The sequence below is a fragment of the Hippopotamus amphibius genome, chromosome 3 (genome assembly GCF_030028045.1).
Source record: "Hippopotamus amphibius kiboko isolate mHipAmp2 chromosome 3, mHipAmp2.hap2, whole genome shotgun sequence".
In the NCBI taxonomy this organism is placed as follows: Eukaryota; Metazoa; Chordata; class Mammalia; order Artiodactyla; family Hippopotamidae; genus Hippopotamus; species Hippopotamus amphibius.
In genome coordinates this window covers 56,830,337-56,849,132 of record NC_080188.1, presented here as the reverse complement: position 1 = coordinate 56,849,132, position 18,796 = coordinate 56,830,337, and the positions used below count along the sequence as shown (strand labels likewise).

Here is an 18,796-nt window from a genome sequence, read left to right as displayed (position 1 = left end):
AGCAAAGGTAAAAGTAGAAAGACGAAAGAAATTGATTTTAGACCTAGGGTGAGGGGCGCTTTAAGTGATCTGGAGGCAAAAAATTCAACTAGATCTCGGGTCAGCAGAAATGTTCATTGTCATAAAAACACACTCCAGGTTGTTTGAACATTTTCCTCCTCCACCAATTCACATCCAGGTACACCTGCGGAAATACCTGAATGCCAATCTCATTTTTAGAAATACTGAGGGGAACTGGTTAGGGATTATGTTGAAGAGAAAAAGTATCTAATCTAACTTAAAGATTCACAAGGAAAAATAGCTTTATGATCAAATGATTTAATTAACAGTTTCCATATTTTGGAAGACATACTATGTAAAACTCACCACGTATCACAGATACAAATGTGAAGTTTTCTCTTATGTAAAGACTGTGATCTTTCTCTTAATCTAGAAGGCCGGGGTTCATGTACATGTGGTAGGCAGAGTAATGGCTCCCCAAAGATGTCTGCATTATCATCTCCAGAACCTCTGAATATGTTACCTTGCATGGCAAAAGGAATTCTGCAGATGTGAGTAAATGAAGGATCTAGAGATGAGGAGATTATTCTGGATTAACTGGCTGGGCCCAAAGTCATCACAGGCGTCCTCATAAGTTAAACAGGGAGGTAGGAATGTCAGAGTCAGAAAAATGTGACAACCAAAGCAAAGACTGCTGTGCTTGCTGGCTTTGAAGATGGCAGAGGGCTATGAGTCAAGGCACAGCGGCAACGTCGCAAAGGCGGAAAGGGCGAGGAGGTGGATTTTTCTCCTGGAGCCTGTGGAAGGGATGCAGCCCTGCCAACACCTTGCTTCTAGCTCAGTGAATCTGTAGTAATATAATAGCAGTAAGAAACTAATACGTATATATTTTTTTCCATTTATTTCCATTATTAAGTGTAAGGAAAGTTGCTATCAGCATTTCTTATAATGTGAAACTGTCATGAGGTATAGTGGATGTGACAGTCTGTGCCCCACTGGTGGCAGACATGAGATTCAGGTATGACTGACTATGTCCCAGCTCTGAGAATCAATATATTCTTATCCCTTTTCCTCATCAAGACTGGCCTTAATTTAGGTCTAAGGCAATCAGCACACAGCCCTTGTGTATTTACCACAGTGATCGGTGAGACTTCTTTGAAGATTGCTCTGGGCAGTATGGGATGCAGGTGTGAGGCATGAAACTGACATAGACATTTGACTATTATGAAGGAAACATGTAAACTTTACTAACCTCCTTCCATTTAGTCTGTGAATTACTAATTCAGGAATATCTTTAAGAGAATGTAATACCTTTTAATGGCCTGAATGCATGTGCGCACACAAACAAAATCCATGAATAACTGCAGAGTACCTTGTTGCTTTCAGCACCACTGAAGGAAGTGACATGTCTAATGCTCTCTTAGCTTCTTCCAGGGTCATTCCTTGTGTGCTGACTCCATTCACATAGTGGATGATGTCTAAGAGCTGGAGATTACCCTCAGTGGCTGCAACTGACTTCGGATTGATATCACTAACATATACCACTTGATGAAAGCTGTCATGACCTCCAGATAAGGAAAAACCTTCAGGGAAGAGAAAAATATTTGTTTCCTTAGTCTTAAGAGTACTTACTTTTAACCTACCCAAGAAAAATCACACTGCACAAAGCCTGAATTTGCATTACCCAGCTCCTCTTTGTTGCAGATAAATGTAATGTCAGGTAGCAGATGAGGGAGCACTGGCATCCTGGGTAATTCTAGAACTCGGCCAAGAACTAATCTGACTGTCTTAGGCGCAGCTCGGAGTAGATTCACTGCATCTGTGTGAGTCATGTTTGTAACATCTGTATCATTAACCTACAAAAATGAGAAAGGGGCAAAGCAGGTTTATGATTATTGGAACACAGAAGTTGCCAACAAAATATAGTGATTTCCTTAACTCTTTATATAATTTATTTTAGCCAGTAGGAGATTCACAGTTAAGAGTGGTCTTTAAACTAGAGTTTATTGGTCATCCCCTTTATTGTGGAAATCATGCACACAATGACCAAGTAACTATAAATGAAACAATAATGTAAAATACCTAACAAATGCTAATACAGAAAATTTATTCTTATAGCAATTTAAGAAACTTTCTCTCTCTGAGACCCAAGATAGCTTGTTTAATGCCTTAACTGAGATTAAACATTTTCCAAACTATTACTATATAAAGGTCTTTACTTTTAAGAGGCAGAGAAGGAAAACATAAACCAAACAGAGAAACAGAGTATTACATTAACTCAGTCTTCTTGCTTTTCCTCTTCAGCCCTGGCGCCATCTTTGGCCACATCTGCTTAAATGTCTCACCTTTATGAGCCGGTCTCCAGGTCTTAGCCTTCCATCACTTTTGGCTGGATCCTGAATGACATCATGAACATAACAGCCAATACTCTCATTGCCTTTGGTTACTGTAAAGCCCAGGCTTCCTTTTTCTGACTTAACTAGGGTAATGAGGAGTTCCACTTCCTAAGGGAAGAAAACAATGATTCTTTTAGGTTGTCTATTTTGCTGTATAGGCAAAGAGAAAGACAACTATTATCTCCATTGATGCTAAACCTTAAAAGGCTACTTAACTTGCACAAGTGAAGAAGTCGGGTATGCCCAATTCTAGACAGAATGCCCCCTTGCCCATGTAAGAGCTGGGTTTAAATTCAACATTATTTGCTTGTCTAGAGATAGCTGAGACAGAACTTACTCATGCTTCAATTCTTGTATTTTCAGAAGAAACAAGGACAAATACCCATGCCAAGAGCAACAAAAGGAAGTTTTTTGAGGGGGTACAAACATGAAGTCTGGGTGACTAAATATCACAACTTGATGTATTTAGTTGTATAAATTTTTTTTTTAAGATTTCAATTGAGATGCAAGGTTGCTTACTGCCTATAGGTGTGATGACAGATTTCTAAGGAAACTGTTCCAAGATCATTTTCACTCTGTTGCTGAGAATGAAATTGAGGATGTAGACACACACACACACACACACACACACACACACACACACACACACGCACGCAATTATAGTAAAACAAAGTATCTGGAAAGGTTAACTCCAAAACGTTTATGGTTTTTGACTGGTGAGATTACAGGTGGTTTTAATCTTTTTCGTTGTTTTCTACTTTTCCTACAATAAATATTTATTACTTAGATAACAAAAAACAGTATTAAAAAAGGGTGACTTTGAATCAGTGTTAAGGAGATCATTCTTGGAAATCTGGCTTCCAAACTGAAGTTGTAGCTTTAGAAGTTCTAGGGCTATTAGTACAATGAAAAGGATTCCATTTAGGCACCCATGAAACAGTGTGGCGGAAAACAAAATTATATTCAAACTTGATTAAAAAGTAAATAGGTAACTCACCAGAATTTGGGAAATAACAGCTACTGTGCTAGGTACTCTACATATGTTATTTCATTCAATCCTCACCACAATACTATGAAGTTACTAGTCTCATTTTAGAGCTAGAACTACTAAGACTCAGAAGAATTAAGTAATTTGTCCATAGGTAGCTGCCAAATTGCAGAAAGTAAGGATCTGCACCCAGGTCTTTTTGCCTTTTTCCCTAATTCTCAGCAGAGAAACATATCAGATATGTTATCTATTTACTGGACATAGATATGAGGCTAATCTAAAAGATAGCCTTTTCCCTAAAGGGAAACTGTGGATGACTACATTGTACTTGAGAAAATAGGGAATTTTCTTCATACAAAGGAAGTAACTCACCAGTTCAAAGTCTTCAAGGTGGTTTTCCAAGTCATTTTTCAAAGATGTGAAGCTTTCTTGGCTGGTTGGCTCAGATGTGTGACGTACGTGATATTTATCCATTGTATTAGTGGAAGCAGATTCTGATTGAGACTGACAACTCTGCCCAGGAGTTACATCCGGTGGTCGAGGGGAAGGATTACTACAGAGACAAAGTAAGACTATTTTCAAACACACTGCAATGTCAATACAGTAAGTTTGTGCCACAAATAGAAAATGCTGAACAAATATTTATATCTGCTTTTTATTGAGATCCTAGCTACTTTTTGCCTGATTCTGGACTACAAATTTATTTCACATCTGTTATATGCTAACATTACTTATTTTTATTCTCTGTGCATCTCTTTAAGCTGCATAAATCAGTAAGAAAAGTTAAGTAAGTATACTTTTGACTCCTAGTTGTTAATTCAAGGCTGAAGCTAATGTTATCAGAAGCCTAATGTGTGTTTTCACCATAATAAGAAAAAGGAAGAAATAAGAAAAGAGTAAGTATTATTTTTACAGTTATTTTGGATGACACAATAGGAAAAAAACAAAAAAACGTGAACATATATAGTTGGACCTGAATATACCCAAAGCTGTAACTAAACTATAAAATGTCTGAATAACTATCACAGGTGTAGATGTAGTCTTTCCCTTTGTATTCCTCTATGTTTTCAACCACTTCTTCTGTCCCCATCTTTGGCACTCATTTATATCCTACCTTTTGTAAACTCTCCCCCCACTTCCTCCCCAGCACGTCCCTCTAAATTGCCACTCCTTACTCTCCTATCCCATCAGGATCTAAATAGCTCTGTTCTCCTTCTGAGAAGTAACATAAATGATGGTGAGATACAAGAAACTTTCCTAATTACCAGCAAATATGCTCAAAAGAGGAGCAAGGCTCAGGTCAAACAGCTAGAGAGTTTACTGGAGTTTGCTAACGAAAACTGTCAGACACAGTAGCCTGATACCCAAGAGTCATCTTCTGCCTGACAACTGTGAGGTTCACACACAGACAGATCTGATTCTTAGAGAAATGGAGGTTGTTGCCCTTGTTACAACAACCGGTTGCTCTGAGTGCCACACATAATATTGACAATACCTGTCCTCAAGTTCTGCTTTATTAGGTACCTCCTGAGGATAGTAAAACATGGTACAAATGGCATCTTCTTGACGCCTGAGTGCAGTGTGCTGACTTTGTGCCTGTGACACCATGTTGCTTAAAGTCTGATGCAACGCTGAACTCCAGCTCATATTGCGTATCTCTGCTGGAGCTTTCACTAAGTCGTCTTCTCCGCTTCCACTACTGTCACTATAACTGTCTCTCCTGGATGGCGACATGCTTGGTTTCTTGCTTTTGTCAGATATTTCATTTTCATCTGAGCTTGTGCCTTGCTCCACACATGCTGTCTGAGGAGGGTCTTTACTGCTGTTTAGAGGTGCTTGTACTGGAGAGTGCAGTGGAGTCTGTAATGGGCACATTTAAAGAGATCAGAGTGTGACAATTTATATTAACTTATATTTTCACTTAGTTGAAAATGAACATGTTAAACATAAGCACTTCCTATTAAAACATTTAATCAACCTTTTGATAACAAAAGTAATTTATGCTCATTAGAGAAAAAACCATATATAAAAGTAACTGTTAATATTGTACAACTTATACTTTCATTCAGAATTAGTTATAGCACATATTAATATTATACCTTGTATTATGCTTTCAAAATTTAGGTTTCTACCATGAGTTATTTTCTGAGACCCCTTAAATATGCTTAGAAAACAAATGCATAAACTGTATAATCATCTTACAGATGGCTATATCTTTATTTCAGAATTCTCCTCTTATTGGATACAGAGTTGTTTCTAGCTTTTCACTATTAACAGAAATCTAGAACTTCTTTGTATGTAGATTTCACCTGAGTGTCTCATTATTGCCTTGTAATTTTCTGTAACAGAAACAGAATTTTTATATTCAGCACATAAGATGTTTTTAAAGGCCTTATAAAATATTTCCAGATTGCTTTTCAGAAAGATTGTATCCATTTCTATACTCATCAAGAAATTTCTACTCAGTTCTTCTTGTCCTGCTCTCAAAATCAGTGTAGTCTCTTAAAATGCTATTCATAATGCACCTTACACAAATGTTATTTCCTGCTAATGTCCTTATAATACTCCCTCCTTCTCCCCGAAATAAGGGTTAAAGTTTCTGGGGCCAGACACTCCTGCCTTTCATACCCAGGAATCATGTTCACTGGTAACAGAACACTACTTTAAGTAGACAGGCCAGAGGCTGTCTTTCAATTAGATGATTATTCATCTATGTATGGATTCCTGTCTATCAGTATGCAATTTATAAATAACCACCAAAATGGATTTGGATCCTTTCGCTATTCCTTAACATAAGAAAGGAAATGGACAAACATATTGCCTACTATGTGATTTCTAGTATTAAAAATTAAGGCAAAAAATCTTAAATAATTCTCATTTTCATCTAAACTAGCTCAGAATGAGGATTACATTTCCAAATTTGGTTCAGTGAAGAAATGGACAAAAGATTTTATGTCTTTTTCTATTTATGTTTGGAAAATAAATTCCTAAAATCCTAGAATCCTAAAATTCTAGAATTGGAAGGGAGAGAAGAGAAAGTGAATTAAATTACTTTGTATTACAAACATAGATTATACTCAGAGGTTATGTGACCCATGCAAGACAATACTTCCAGCCAAAAAAGTACCTAGGATGAAGCCCAGGAGATCAATCAATGATGAAACTACTACAACTGAATTAATCACTCAATTGATATTCTATGAAAATAGAAATTACTTTTCCTAAGTCTCACCAAAAGAGCAGGGTCGATTTCTGGTAGCACACCAGGTGAAGGTCTACAGAGAAGCAAGGATACTTCTGGAGATGTTCCCCTGAGAGCGGATATGACTTCCTGGGGGTATCATGAATGAGAAATGAAGATACAGTTAAACTAGCATTGCAAAATCATTCTGAAAGGCCAAACCATCTCATTAAAAATGCGCACTCCACAAGCTGGGGGCTCACCTGCTGAGACAGTCCTTTCAAAGAGGCTCCATTCACTTTCAAGATAACATCTCCCACATCAATTTGTCCACTTTCTGCTGCTGGCTGTCCCGGAAAGAGCTTTTTAACCCTTACTATGCTGGTATTCATTTGCTCGGGTATAAGATTATCTTCTCGAGAAAAACTGAACCCTAGGCCTGAGCTATTTTTAATCAGTTTCACCTCAAATGTATTCTCTGGAGAAAAAAAGATATATATATTAAAAAAAAAAGTAAATATTCTTAACAGGCTGTGTATACAAATGAACATATAAACATATATATTTTTCGATACATTTAAAAAAGCCCACCATATTTACAGCTTTATGTGCAATTATTGTACTCATTCTATATTCAAATCCTATTTTACACTCTCTATCATTAAGCAAACTTAACTACTGAACTAAGCTGCATGAACTAATAAGCTGCTTGAACAGAAAAGTGGGTTTTAATCCCATATGTTTTATAAAACTGTAGAATGACAGAGGAAAAGAGGGAAAAACCCAAGAAAGGAGAAGAATGAGAGAAATTCAGGTATGTATTGGAAAAGAGATGGTAAGAAGAGCAAAACAAACAACAGAGAAGGGTTATGGGCAAGTGAGGTAACCTTCTTATGTTTAGGTGAGATACAATTTAATCCAGCAAACTGCAAAGCATTATGACAAAATTCTCATCAACAAAAGAAATTAAAAGAACAAGAACCAGGAAAGCATGAAAAAAAAAAGTATTTAAAGAAAGAGTAATGGAAGAAATAAAGACTATAAGGCAGTGAGATTAAGTGGATACACTAATTTTATTTTTATAATCAGGAAAAAGATATAGATTGGGCTAATATTTTCTTTTTATTTTGGGGACTAATTCAGAGTTGCTCACATTTGTATAATCAAAGAAATATTTGAAATAAAGAAAAAACAATGAACTATATACCACCACCACCATTTAGAAAGTAAAGGACATTAATAACCTCAAAAGGAAGATAGATGGACTCAGAATAAAGGGCACTCCTGTATTCTGAACATATTTAGCCTTAAGAGAAACTCACTACTACATTGGTCTTAATTTCCTTATTTTACTACCAATTAGTGGTATGTCCAAAGGCTAGCAAAGTTTTTAGGAAAAACCAGTGTCTGGGAACTATCAGTGAATTTCTGCCCAGGGTTAGCTTCACAAGTCCACAGAATTAAACAGAAATACAAAAAATATAAGAGTCATGGTTTCACATGGGTTTGAAGCCATTCTCAGCAACTATTTATATTTATTTTTTCCCTTACAAATTTTATTTTGAATTTTACAACTATTTAAGGCACTATTAAATGACTATAATTTGTTTCATGCATGATTTCATTATCCAAAGGCTTTCAGACTTCAAGAGCTACAAACATGTCTTTCTTTTTTTTTTTAATTCAGTATAGTGCTGCATCAGATAATTATTTACACTTAACAAGAATAAAGTGACCCAGGTATTAATTATGATCCAACATGTAAAAATCATATTTTAAATAATCCAGGAGTAAATTTAATGTCAGGTGACAGTCTCCCAAGTTCTGACCTTCAGTAACAAAGCTGTAGTCTTTAATATGAGCCATTTTCTTCATCATTTTTTCTGAGGCTTGACCTTGGGCATCTGGATCTGAGAGGGTGCACTGCGGCGTTATGGGGACATGTTCTTTGGATGCTGGAGACTGTCCCTTTTCTAATAACAGATGAACCACCTGGACAAATATAACAGTACTTCATTAACTAAGAAGAAAGTTTTATAAGAAAGTAGATAAGCTTTCAGGGCTTTGTACAGTTGATGTTATAAAATCATTTAAAGTAACTACCTGGTCTACCAAAATACAAGTAAAGGGAGAATAAAATAGACAAAAGCAAGGGACTGAAATTTCGAAATCAAGTTTTTGAAAACTGTCTAAAAAGATAAACGATTAGAAAGAAATATTCTATTATAAAAATAATATAAACATGTTATAGAAAATTCAGGTATTAAAATAAAATCACCACTATCCCAATAATATAAAGACCATGGTAAATAATTTGGTAAACTCCCGGACTCAAAATGTATTAGAGCAGCGTGAATTTAGCCTTAGGGCTGAAGGATAAATAGAAGTGAAAATCACTAGATATTTGTAGATGTTTATGAAAAAATTACAATGCAATCTGCCCCCTTCCTCTTGTTAGATCTCTGTAATATTAGGGCTAAGTGTGATAGAGAAAGCCAGCTTCCTAAATAAAAATCCTCAGCATAATACTTGCTTACCATTTTGGAAGGAAAAAAAATACAAGCATGTTTACATGCATCAGGCTTTGTTTCTTGACTAATAAATTTGGAGATGTCAGCGAAACTGATATTATTCACACATTATTATGTTCTTCTATGGTATCTAAAAAAGGTTGGTATAATCATCTATTACCTGTCCTGTATTTCTTAGCATTTCCACAGCTTGCTTATGGGTAGCTCCTTCCAGACTAACTCCATTGACAGCTAGGACACGATCACCTATAAATTAGGCAGCAATGTTGAAAGAAGCAAATCATAAAATAAAGATTCTACATGTTCTTTAATACTTTATGGTCTTGTTTGGTACTACTTTGCTTGAGGAGAGACTCAGACAAATTCTGGACAAAACTATGTCACAGAGTTTCTTTAACATGTACCTAATTCCTTTCTCAATTCTATGGCTAATCTTGGGTACATTTTAGAACAGGATATTGTATGTATCGTAAAATCACTTTAAATTATGGAAAAAAGATAAACTGAACTACAAATGCAGAGAGACTGGAGGGAAGTATTCTAGTTAGTTCTTATTAGAAATGCAGATGTCAGTGCTTTTGCAAGGGCACTAGCTCCTTCACAATTAGCAATTTGCTTCTTGGAAAGTTTCAATACAAAACAGGAACTAAAACACTGTCAAGATATTTTCTGATACTAGAGAATAAACTGAAAATAAGAGTTCTTGGCCTACTTCCTAGAGTAATGAAAATAAAAACAAAAATAAATAAATAGGACCTAATTAAACTTAAAAGCTTTTGCAAGGCAAAGGAAACCATAAACAAGACAAAAAGACAACCCTCAGAATGGGAGAAAATATTTGCAAACTAAGTAACTGACAAAGGATTAATCTCCAAAATATACAAGCAGCTCATGCAGCTCAATATAAAAAAACAAAACAAAACAAAAAACCAAACAACCCAATCAAAAAATGGGTGGAAGATCTAAATAGACATTTCTCCAAAGAAGACATACAGATGGCCAACAAACCCATGAAAAGATGCTCAATATCACTAATCATTAGAGAAATGCAAATCAAAGCCACAATGAGGTGTCACCTCACACTGGTCAGAATGGCCACCATCAAAATATCTACAAACAATAAATGCTGGAGAGCGTGTGGAGAAAACGAATCCCTCCTGTAGTGTTGGTGGGAATGTAAACTGGTACAGCCCTTACGGAGAACAGTACGGAGCTTCCTTAAAAAACTAAAAATAGAACTACCATATAACCCAGCAATCCTGCTACTGGGCATATATCCAGAGAAATCCATAATCCAAAAAGACACATGCAACCCAATATTCATTACAGCACTGTTTACAGTAGCCAGGTCATGGAAACAACCCAAATGTCCACTGACAGATGAATGGATAAAGAAGATGTGGTACATATATACAATGGAATATTACTCAGCCATAAAAAGGAACGAAACCGAGTCATTTGTAGTGAGGTGGATGGACCTAGAATCTGTCAAACACAGTGAAATAAGCCAGAAAGAGAAAAACAAATATCATATACTAATGTATATATGTGGAATCTAGAAAAATGGTACTGATGAACCTATTTGCAGGGCAGGAAAGGAGACACAGATGTCAAGAACGGACTTGTGGACACAGAGAGGGAAGGGGAAGGTGGGACGAAATGAGAAATACCATCAACATATGTGCTCTAACATATGTGCAAAATAGCTAGCTAGTGGGAAGCTGCTGTATAGGACAGGGAGCTCAGCTTGGTGCTCTGTGATGACCTAGAGGTGTGAGATGGGGGGGCGGGTGGCGGGTGGCAGAAGCTCAAGAAGGAGGTGATATATGTATACATATAGCTATTTCACTTTGTTCTACAGCAGAAACTAACACAACATTGTAAAGCAATGATACTCCAAAAAACAAAAAAAGGTTTTGGAATTATATCAAGGAGTTTTTTAATGCTGTAGTTTAAAATAATTGATATGTTCTTATTTCATATTATGAATAATTTGAAGGTCTGTATCAACTTTCCAATTTCTTCGTTATTTGTTGAAGTGATAATTCTATATGTAACTCCATACACACCAACACTCTACCTTTGTGAATTCTGCCATCCGACTCTGCTGCTCCCTTGGGAATAACACCTTTCACATAAATGCCACCATGTCTGACACTGGTATTCACACCTCCCTAAGTGGAAAAAGACAAATAAAATGACATTTTGTCGCATGAAAAATTTTGCACTCCATCTTCCAAGTCTGAGACCTAGAAAGCATTCATCAGCCAAAGCAGCTGCATCACATCAGCACGTGCAATTACTTCAATACCCAAGAATATTTCTAGCAAGTTTTCCAAATGTTACTTTCCAGAAAAATTCTTTATTCAGAAAATAACAGCATGCCAGATCTTGACTGTATGAGGAGCTGCTCTTCCTTTTATGAGTGTATACCATGCACTATGCACAAGCGGCAAGCAAAATCCATCTATGCAAAATTAGTGTGAGAATGTAACTGTCAGAAAGAACAGCATATGGAATAATATACTTCAGAGGACATTTGCTAATCTGAAAGCAAATCTCATGAGTCAAGGGAAAATCTTCTTTTCATTTTAAAAGGCTTTGGTATAGAAGTTTTGTTACAGTATAGATGAGATCTAATGAGTAGATTCTCCATCTCTTGTGGATATTCAGCTTTTACTTCTTCACAATAATAAGAAAAAAAAATTCTAATGGAGTTACGGACAAGGGGGAAAGTGTTACAGTATTTTTAGAACGGATAGAAAATTAGGTTTTATTTTTGATCTCTATGTTAAGAGTGCTACTTCTACTTTATTTCTAAATGGCTTTTCATAACTAACAATATCCTTCAAATGTCACAAATGATAATGTTACACTTCAGGGTATAGTATATTGATTAACAGAATTCTAAAGTAATTTCATCAAATAGCCTATACTCATATTTTAACTACTTTAAAAGCACTACATATATTCTTGGGAATTTCTAATATTAAGATACTAATCATATTTACATGTTAAGATGTGTTACGAACCAAAAGGGCATATAAATATACATTAGACTTTAATTATTTATAATGTAGGTTAAAATGTATTATTCCATGCTGATACAGAAGCTGTCAAATGTATACAAAGCATACTTATTAATTTTATATTTTTCAAGTTTTGTATTCAGATTAAGCAAGTATGAGATCTATGGGAGAAAATAGCACTTGTCTAATTTCTTTTAAGCCACAGGAAAAAGTGACTAGCACACTCAAGTTTTTTTTTTTAAAAGTCTTAGGATATAATTCAATTTGTAATTTTGGAAATATTTGACAAGTTTCCCTTTTAAAGCAAAATAATTCAATTAATAAACTGACATACAATAGGCTGCTGGAAATGGAGAAGAGAAAACATTTGAAAACCTTGTCAAACAGTACCGTGACACTTATCCCCAAGCTGTTATCATTTTTAGCCAGTTCAACCTCAAAGATATCTCCAGGTTTAGGAGGTGATGAAGGAAAAGTTTTAAAATTCATTTTGTTGGATGTATTCATTGAGGAGGAAGATTCCTTAACAAAGAAAAACAAACAAAAGGATTTCTTGTTAGAGTCAAACTGAATTATTAATGGAAGATCAATATGTGTTTTTTTGAAAAATTAAGAAAAAGCAAGATATTAAGGGATAGAATAGAAGATCATGAAGGTTGGAAGAGATCTTAAGGATCATCTAATCCAATGCCTTCATGATTTATGGTTGAGGAAACTGAGGTCTAGAGATTAAAGGGCTTGCTTCAGATCAAACAGATCATGGCAGAGGTAAGCTCAGAACCCAGTTCAAATCTGGCTTTTACATAACCCTATCCAATGCTTTTTATACACTCAAATTTAGAAAGTATTTACATTTCCTTTAAAAATCAATATATATCAAGCAGTAGCTTTTAACTTGGGCCTTCAAGATGAGCAGGCCTCATGTTTATTTTGCTAATGCTTACAAATCCAATATAAACATAGGCACAACAGCTAAGCCCAGTTTATGAGGACATAACTGTCTTACGAGGAATGCTGGAGACATTACGAGGAATGTTTTGCAGTGAACAAAGGGCTTAAGGTTCTTTTCTGAATCTGCGTGTGAATATGAGTTTAAATTTACATCATTTCTAAAATTTCTAGGAAATGAACAATTTTCTATGTTGTTGCTCTTATTATCATACATTCTGAACCTCAGGATAATTTAGGCTATCAATGAAAAATAGTAAAGTCAGCTGTCCATTATTATATGAACTATTTAGGAACAATTTTTTCAGATATTAAATTCTCTTATAAATATAAATATCAAGAGATAAACAATCTGTAGAAAACAATCATAATCTGATTTTTCATTCCTTTGTGTAATCACATAGCAAATTCCCAGAAAAACAGTCATTTTGGAGTTAGTGTTCAAAGCTGCTAATTTCTCTGAAAGTTAGCATCAAATGCAGTAGCAGTTAGTAGCATAATATATAAACTATTTCTCCTTCCCAGAATAATGTACTCAGTTTATAGTAGATTATTCTGCTCTGTAATATATTTGCTGTTGTTTGCTATGTTAGGTGAAAAAAACAAAAATTCAAATTAAACAATGCCTTTTTTGGTGTTTGATGATCCTGACTGCTGGAGTAAGTGGCTTCATCCATGTCTGAATCTCCACGGTCAGAGTAATCTGTTGCATCAGAAATGCCTGATTTTTTAGCTTTGCTTCGGTTGTTGTCAACTGAAGTCCGCTTTTTCTCAGTGGCTTTGGATATCACAGATGGGGAAGGGCTGCCGTGCTGTGATTCCTGCCAGCTTCGGTCACCTACATGGTTGGCAAAGAAACCATTGACCTGGCTCTGGGACAAGCTGGCACTCTCAGTCCTGGAATCTTGAGAACTCAGGCTTCCCTCTCGCAGGCCCCCAGACAGCCCAAATGAGCTCTCTGAGATGTGCTGCGGGGTGCCACGTGGCCAGCAGTGATCCTCAGAAGAATTTATAGCACTGTCTTGCATGTAGGAAGCTTTCTTCATGTAGTTTTTCGTGCCATTGGCAATGTGCACAGGAGTAGAAGGCACTGAAAAGTCAAAATCCGTCCATGAGAATAACAGGTTAGTGACACGTGTATGTGCTTACATACATGCACGAAGTTCCCTGGTGATTGTTGGGAGACTTTACACAGGATAACACATGTACAACACCTGAACCAGGGCTTGGAACCATGACAAGGACCCAACAAATATAGCAGATGCTTTCTGTTTCCTTTTCTTCCTCTTTTGGTCATTCTTATGGCAACAACTTCTATGGAAATGTGGATGCCCTTTGCCTTAACTCCTTACTTTCATTCTTTAAGACCTATTTCAAGTGAGTCTCCCTTGTGAAGACTTTCTTAATTCCCTAACTAGAGACAACTTGAGTCTCCAAAAATCCTTGATCCTTATTTAATGGTTATTTATATATTTGTTTTATATTGCTCTATCAGACTGCATTTTTGGATTCCAAGTAATTATCAAGGAAGGCAACTCCAAATTCCTTACACACATAGTTCTTTCAAAAAGCCACTTAGGAAAGCTTTCCTGAGACAAACCACAGGGTAAAAAAATTACAGATGCAAGCTTATTAGAAATGAAAAGTCTTACGTGGCAAGTGAAATCAAGGAAAACTTAAATAACATACAAAGAGTTCCTAAAAGTCAATAAGAAGTATACAGCGCTAAGCAGGGACACAGAAACTGACCCTGGACTCTGAGCCCTTCCCATTGCCCACCGCACAGGCCATGTGTGCTTCTTTCTAACACTGCCCCACCACTTGATCCTCGTGACAACTCTCTGTAAGACAGACAAGGCAAGGCAAGGCCTGATCACTGTATCGTCCTTTTTCTTTTTTTTAAAGCTCTGTATTGGAATATAATTGCTTTACACTGTTGTGCCAATTTCTGAGGTACACCAAAGTGAATCAGCTGTACTTATAAATAGATCCCCATATCCCCTTCCCTCCCGCGACTCCCTCCCACCCTCCCTATCCTGGCCCTCTAAGGCATCACCCATCATCGAGTTGATCTCCCTATGTTATACAGGAACTTCCCACTAGCTATCTATTTTACAGCTGGTAGTGTATATATGTCTATGCTACTCTCTCACTTCGTCCCAGCTTCCCCTTTGCCCCTGCCCCCCACCCTGTGTCCTCAAGTCCATTCTCTACATCTGCATCTTTATTCTTGCCCTGTCACTGGGTTCATCAGTACTATTTTTTTTTTTATATCCCATATATATGAATTAGCATATGGTATTTGTTTTTCTTTTTCTGGCTTACTTCGCTCTGTATGACAGACTGTATCGTCTTTAAAGAAAGAAAAACAACAATAGCTCAAGAGGACTTAAGTCATACAGCTAATAAGTAGCTCAGGTACGGCTTGAACTCAAGTCATCTGATCTTTGTCAAGTGTCTTTTTTGTCACAACATGCTAATGGCAGGGATTATGAGACAAAATGATAGTCTTGCTTTTACATTTCTGGTATGTTGGTATCCTTTTCCCTTTATAATCGGGTTCATGATGGGACTTCATAGGTAACTGTTATATATTAATTAGGCAATGATTAAGAATTTTATTTCTGATTTGGCCTAAGAAGTGATGGAACACACCGAGTACTCAGAATTTACTTAAGCGATATTGATTTTGCACAACAAATCCATTTTTATGCATATATTACTAAAGAGGAATGAGACAGAAAATCTTAGAAGTAATGAATGAAAAAGTTATACTGATGTATAAAATTAAAGCAATCAGAACTATACATATTAAATTTCTAGAAACGAAATAAGTTTAAATCTAACTTATTGTTGAAGGTATTGAACTTTTTGTGGAAAGAGAAACAGAACACACAGCTAAGAGACACTGACAACACTACCTTTGGATATCTTTTCTTTTGGCTGAGAGATAACAAGTGTCACGTCTTCAGGTGCATTTTGCAAAATTTCAATTGCAGCATGATGGCTGACCCCCTCCAGACTCACACTATTCACAGATATCAAACGGTCTCCTGTAAAAATAGACAACCCAGTATTTTCTACATCAAAAAGAAATTAATGCCAAATCTTAGAACTGTTACCCACCCCTCATTATTTTTGTTTTGCCCACGTTCTACGTTTGCCATCTGTGTAAATTCATGCCTGTCAGTAAGTACTTAGGAAGTTACCTAAGTTACCTAAAAATAAATACCTGGCTTTAAGCATCCATACAAGTCAGCTGGTCCTCCAGGAGTAACTGAACTGATAAATACACCTAGATCCAGTCTTCCCATCTTCTCTCCACCAATAATTTGAAATCCTGTGAAATAGCACATTTTAAAAAGATCTTCATGGGGAAGGGCAAAATAGGGGTAGGGGATTAAGAGGTACAAACTACTATGTATAAAATAAATAAGCTACAAGAATGTATTATATAGCACAGGAATATAGCCAATATTTTATACTAACTATAAATGGAGTATAACCTTTAAAAATTGTGAATCACTATGTTGTATACCTAAAACTCACATGATACTGTGAATCAACTACATTTCAATAAAAAATATGTAAAGATAAAAATATAAAGATCTTCATGATACTGGTGCTTTCAAGGATTAATGGTTAGCTTGCCTGACAAACAGAATTGTAGAGTCTCATATCAAATATGATTTAACAGGTACCATGTGAGATGGGACTTAAATTTGGTGGAAATATTGCTTGTAAGCATTTCATCTTTGTCATTTCCTGACTGGGCAAGTGGGGTAAAGGGGATGCAGGTAGCCAAAGGTGGACAGCTATGCAATTGACTTTTTCTATTTGAATTTCACAGACCTTTAAGAATCTCAGTGACTTACCTAAGCCATATTTTGCATCTTTTTTCAGGTTAACCAGGGTGATCTCCCTTTCTGGTGAAGATACTATGCTCCATCTTTTGTGCAGCACATCTATCGGAAATGGACAATTTTAAGATAAAATAAACGTTAACATGCCTAGGCATTGAGACTGTCTGCTTGCTACAATTTAAATAACAAAGCTCGCTAATAGATTGTTCAGTCACTTTAAAATCATATTTCAAATAATATGCCATTATCTTATATGTTGATAGTGAGTTAGTTTACCAAATGATTATCATATTTATTCCTTATAAATGGTTCTCTGTGAAATAAGTATTGATATATTTCAGTAACAAATGCATAAATAGATCTCAAGAAGTTAAATTATTTGAGCAGGTTTACTCAGCTAGTAAAGGCAAGAGCTGAACCTTAACCTTAGGTTGTCAGACTCCATGTCATTCTGTTATACCATAGTTGACTTCCTGCATTTGATAACGCTCAATATGCTAAGAATTTCCTCCTAATAAGTGGTTGACATTTCTACTTATAATGCGTAAAACATTCATGTAAGTTCTAGGGTCAAAGAGTAACACGAAGCAACAGGATTTAGTCTTTTAAATCCCACTAATAATGACTTGGCTGGCACATTTACATTCTCACAGGACTTCCATTCACTTCTTTTATTTGTGGAACAATCTCATAAGGTAGTAAAGAGATTTCTTAATCACTGTTTCGCAGATGAGGAATAATAGTTCATGACTTGCTCAACATTACAGCGAGTATCCCTGCCCAGCAAAACGCCTTAAGTGCTTGATAAATGCTAGTTCAATACATTGAGTGAATGTTGGCATCAGAACTAGAATTTATTTTTTCTTATTTCACACTTGGGTTTTTTTTTTTTTTAAGTAAGCTGATCATTCACAAATATTTCCTAAATTAAACCAATAAATATGCCACTTAATTGTCATCTTAATAAAATTACTTCATTTACTTAATAAAAGGAGTATGTGAAAACACACACACACTTGTTATGGGCTGAAATGTGTCTCTCCTCCCTTTTCCCCCCAAATAAATATGTTGAAGCCCTAAGTCCTAGTACCATATTTGGAGATAGGTTTTTAAAAAGATAATCCAATATGACTGATACCCTTATAAGAAGAGGGAATCTGGATACAGACATGTGTGTGCACTGAGGGAAGACCATGTGAAGACAGAGGAAAACCTCCACCTACAAAGCCAAGGAGAGAGGTCTCAGAAGAAACCAACGCTGCTGACACCTTGGTCTCAGACTTCTAGCTTCCAGAACTGTGAGAACATAAATTTATGTTGTTTAAGGCACCCAATCTGTGGGACCTTGTTATGACAGCTCTAGCAAATTAATACACTTCTTCACATCAACTGTAATCTAATAGTTCACACTGGTCTGTGTGTGAGGTGTTGGCAGTAGTGGTAAAATGAGTTCGACATACTCAGAAAGACATTTGTTTAAACTAAACCTGCGAATTCATCTTTACATAGTTCTTAAGTATATTGAAGCTTCTTGAAAATTAGAGGTTATCTGCCAACATATGCCTACCCATGGATTTAAAATTGTGTTCGTATGTTATAAATAGTAACTTTGTTACATAACATATATTCATGTTTAAATGATACAAATGTGATACTTCATATTCTAGAAATAAACTCCTTTAATTTCAGAAAACAGTAACAACCATTTGTTCTCTGGAGTGAATTAACCTTGTCCCTTAAACACTAAGTACTACTGCAAGTTTGCTAACTCCCTGTAGTATACACATCTCTTTTTTTGTTTTTTTGACCAAAACTTAGTTATAATCAATACGAGTAGTAGTAGTTCAGTATTTCTAATTA

General features: G+C 35.9%; 1 protein-coding gene across 9 annotated transcripts in view; it reads right to left on the bottom strand.

Annotated features, from left to right (window-relative positions):
• Nucleotides 1-18,796, bottom strand: part of PTPN13 (protein tyrosine phosphatase non-receptor type 13) — a 204,806-nt gene that overhangs the window by 31,227 nt on the left and 154,783 nt on the right. For 7 of the 9 annotated variants that reach the window (XR_009052687.1, XM_057727746.1, XM_057727750.1 and 4 more), the window contains 15 exons: nt 16,949-17,038; nt 16,306-16,413; nt 15,995-16,126; nt 13,700-14,163; nt 12,501-12,647; nt 11,177-11,270; nt 9,257-9,342; nt 8,395-8,557; nt 6,829-7,043; nt 6,617-6,715; nt 4,880-5,244; nt 3,757-3,937; nt 2,346-2,504; nt 1,685-1,856; nt 1,373-1,583 (listed from right to left, as the gene is read on the bottom strand). Coding sequence is in view for 8 of the 9 variants with exons in the window: in XM_057727746.1 (XP_057583729.1) it covers nt 1,373-1,583; nt 1,685-1,856; nt 2,346-2,504; nt 3,757-3,937; nt 4,880-5,244; nt 6,617-6,715; nt 6,829-7,043; nt 8,395-8,557; nt 9,257-9,342; nt 11,177-11,270; nt 12,501-12,647; nt 13,700-14,163; nt 15,995-16,126; nt 16,306-16,413; nt 16,949-17,038 (2,686 nt within the window). In the remaining variant the exon portion in view is untranslated. The remainder of the gene's footprint in view (nt 1-1,372; nt 1,584-1,684; nt 1,857-2,345; nt 2,505-3,756; nt 3,938-4,879; nt 5,245-6,616; nt 6,716-6,828; nt 7,044-8,394; nt 8,558-9,256; nt 9,343-11,176; nt 11,271-12,500; nt 12,648-13,699; nt 14,164-15,994; nt 16,127-16,305; nt 16,414-16,948; nt 17,039-18,796) is intronic. The other 2 variants (XM_057727748.1, XM_057727751.1) reach the window with 1 other exon arrangement.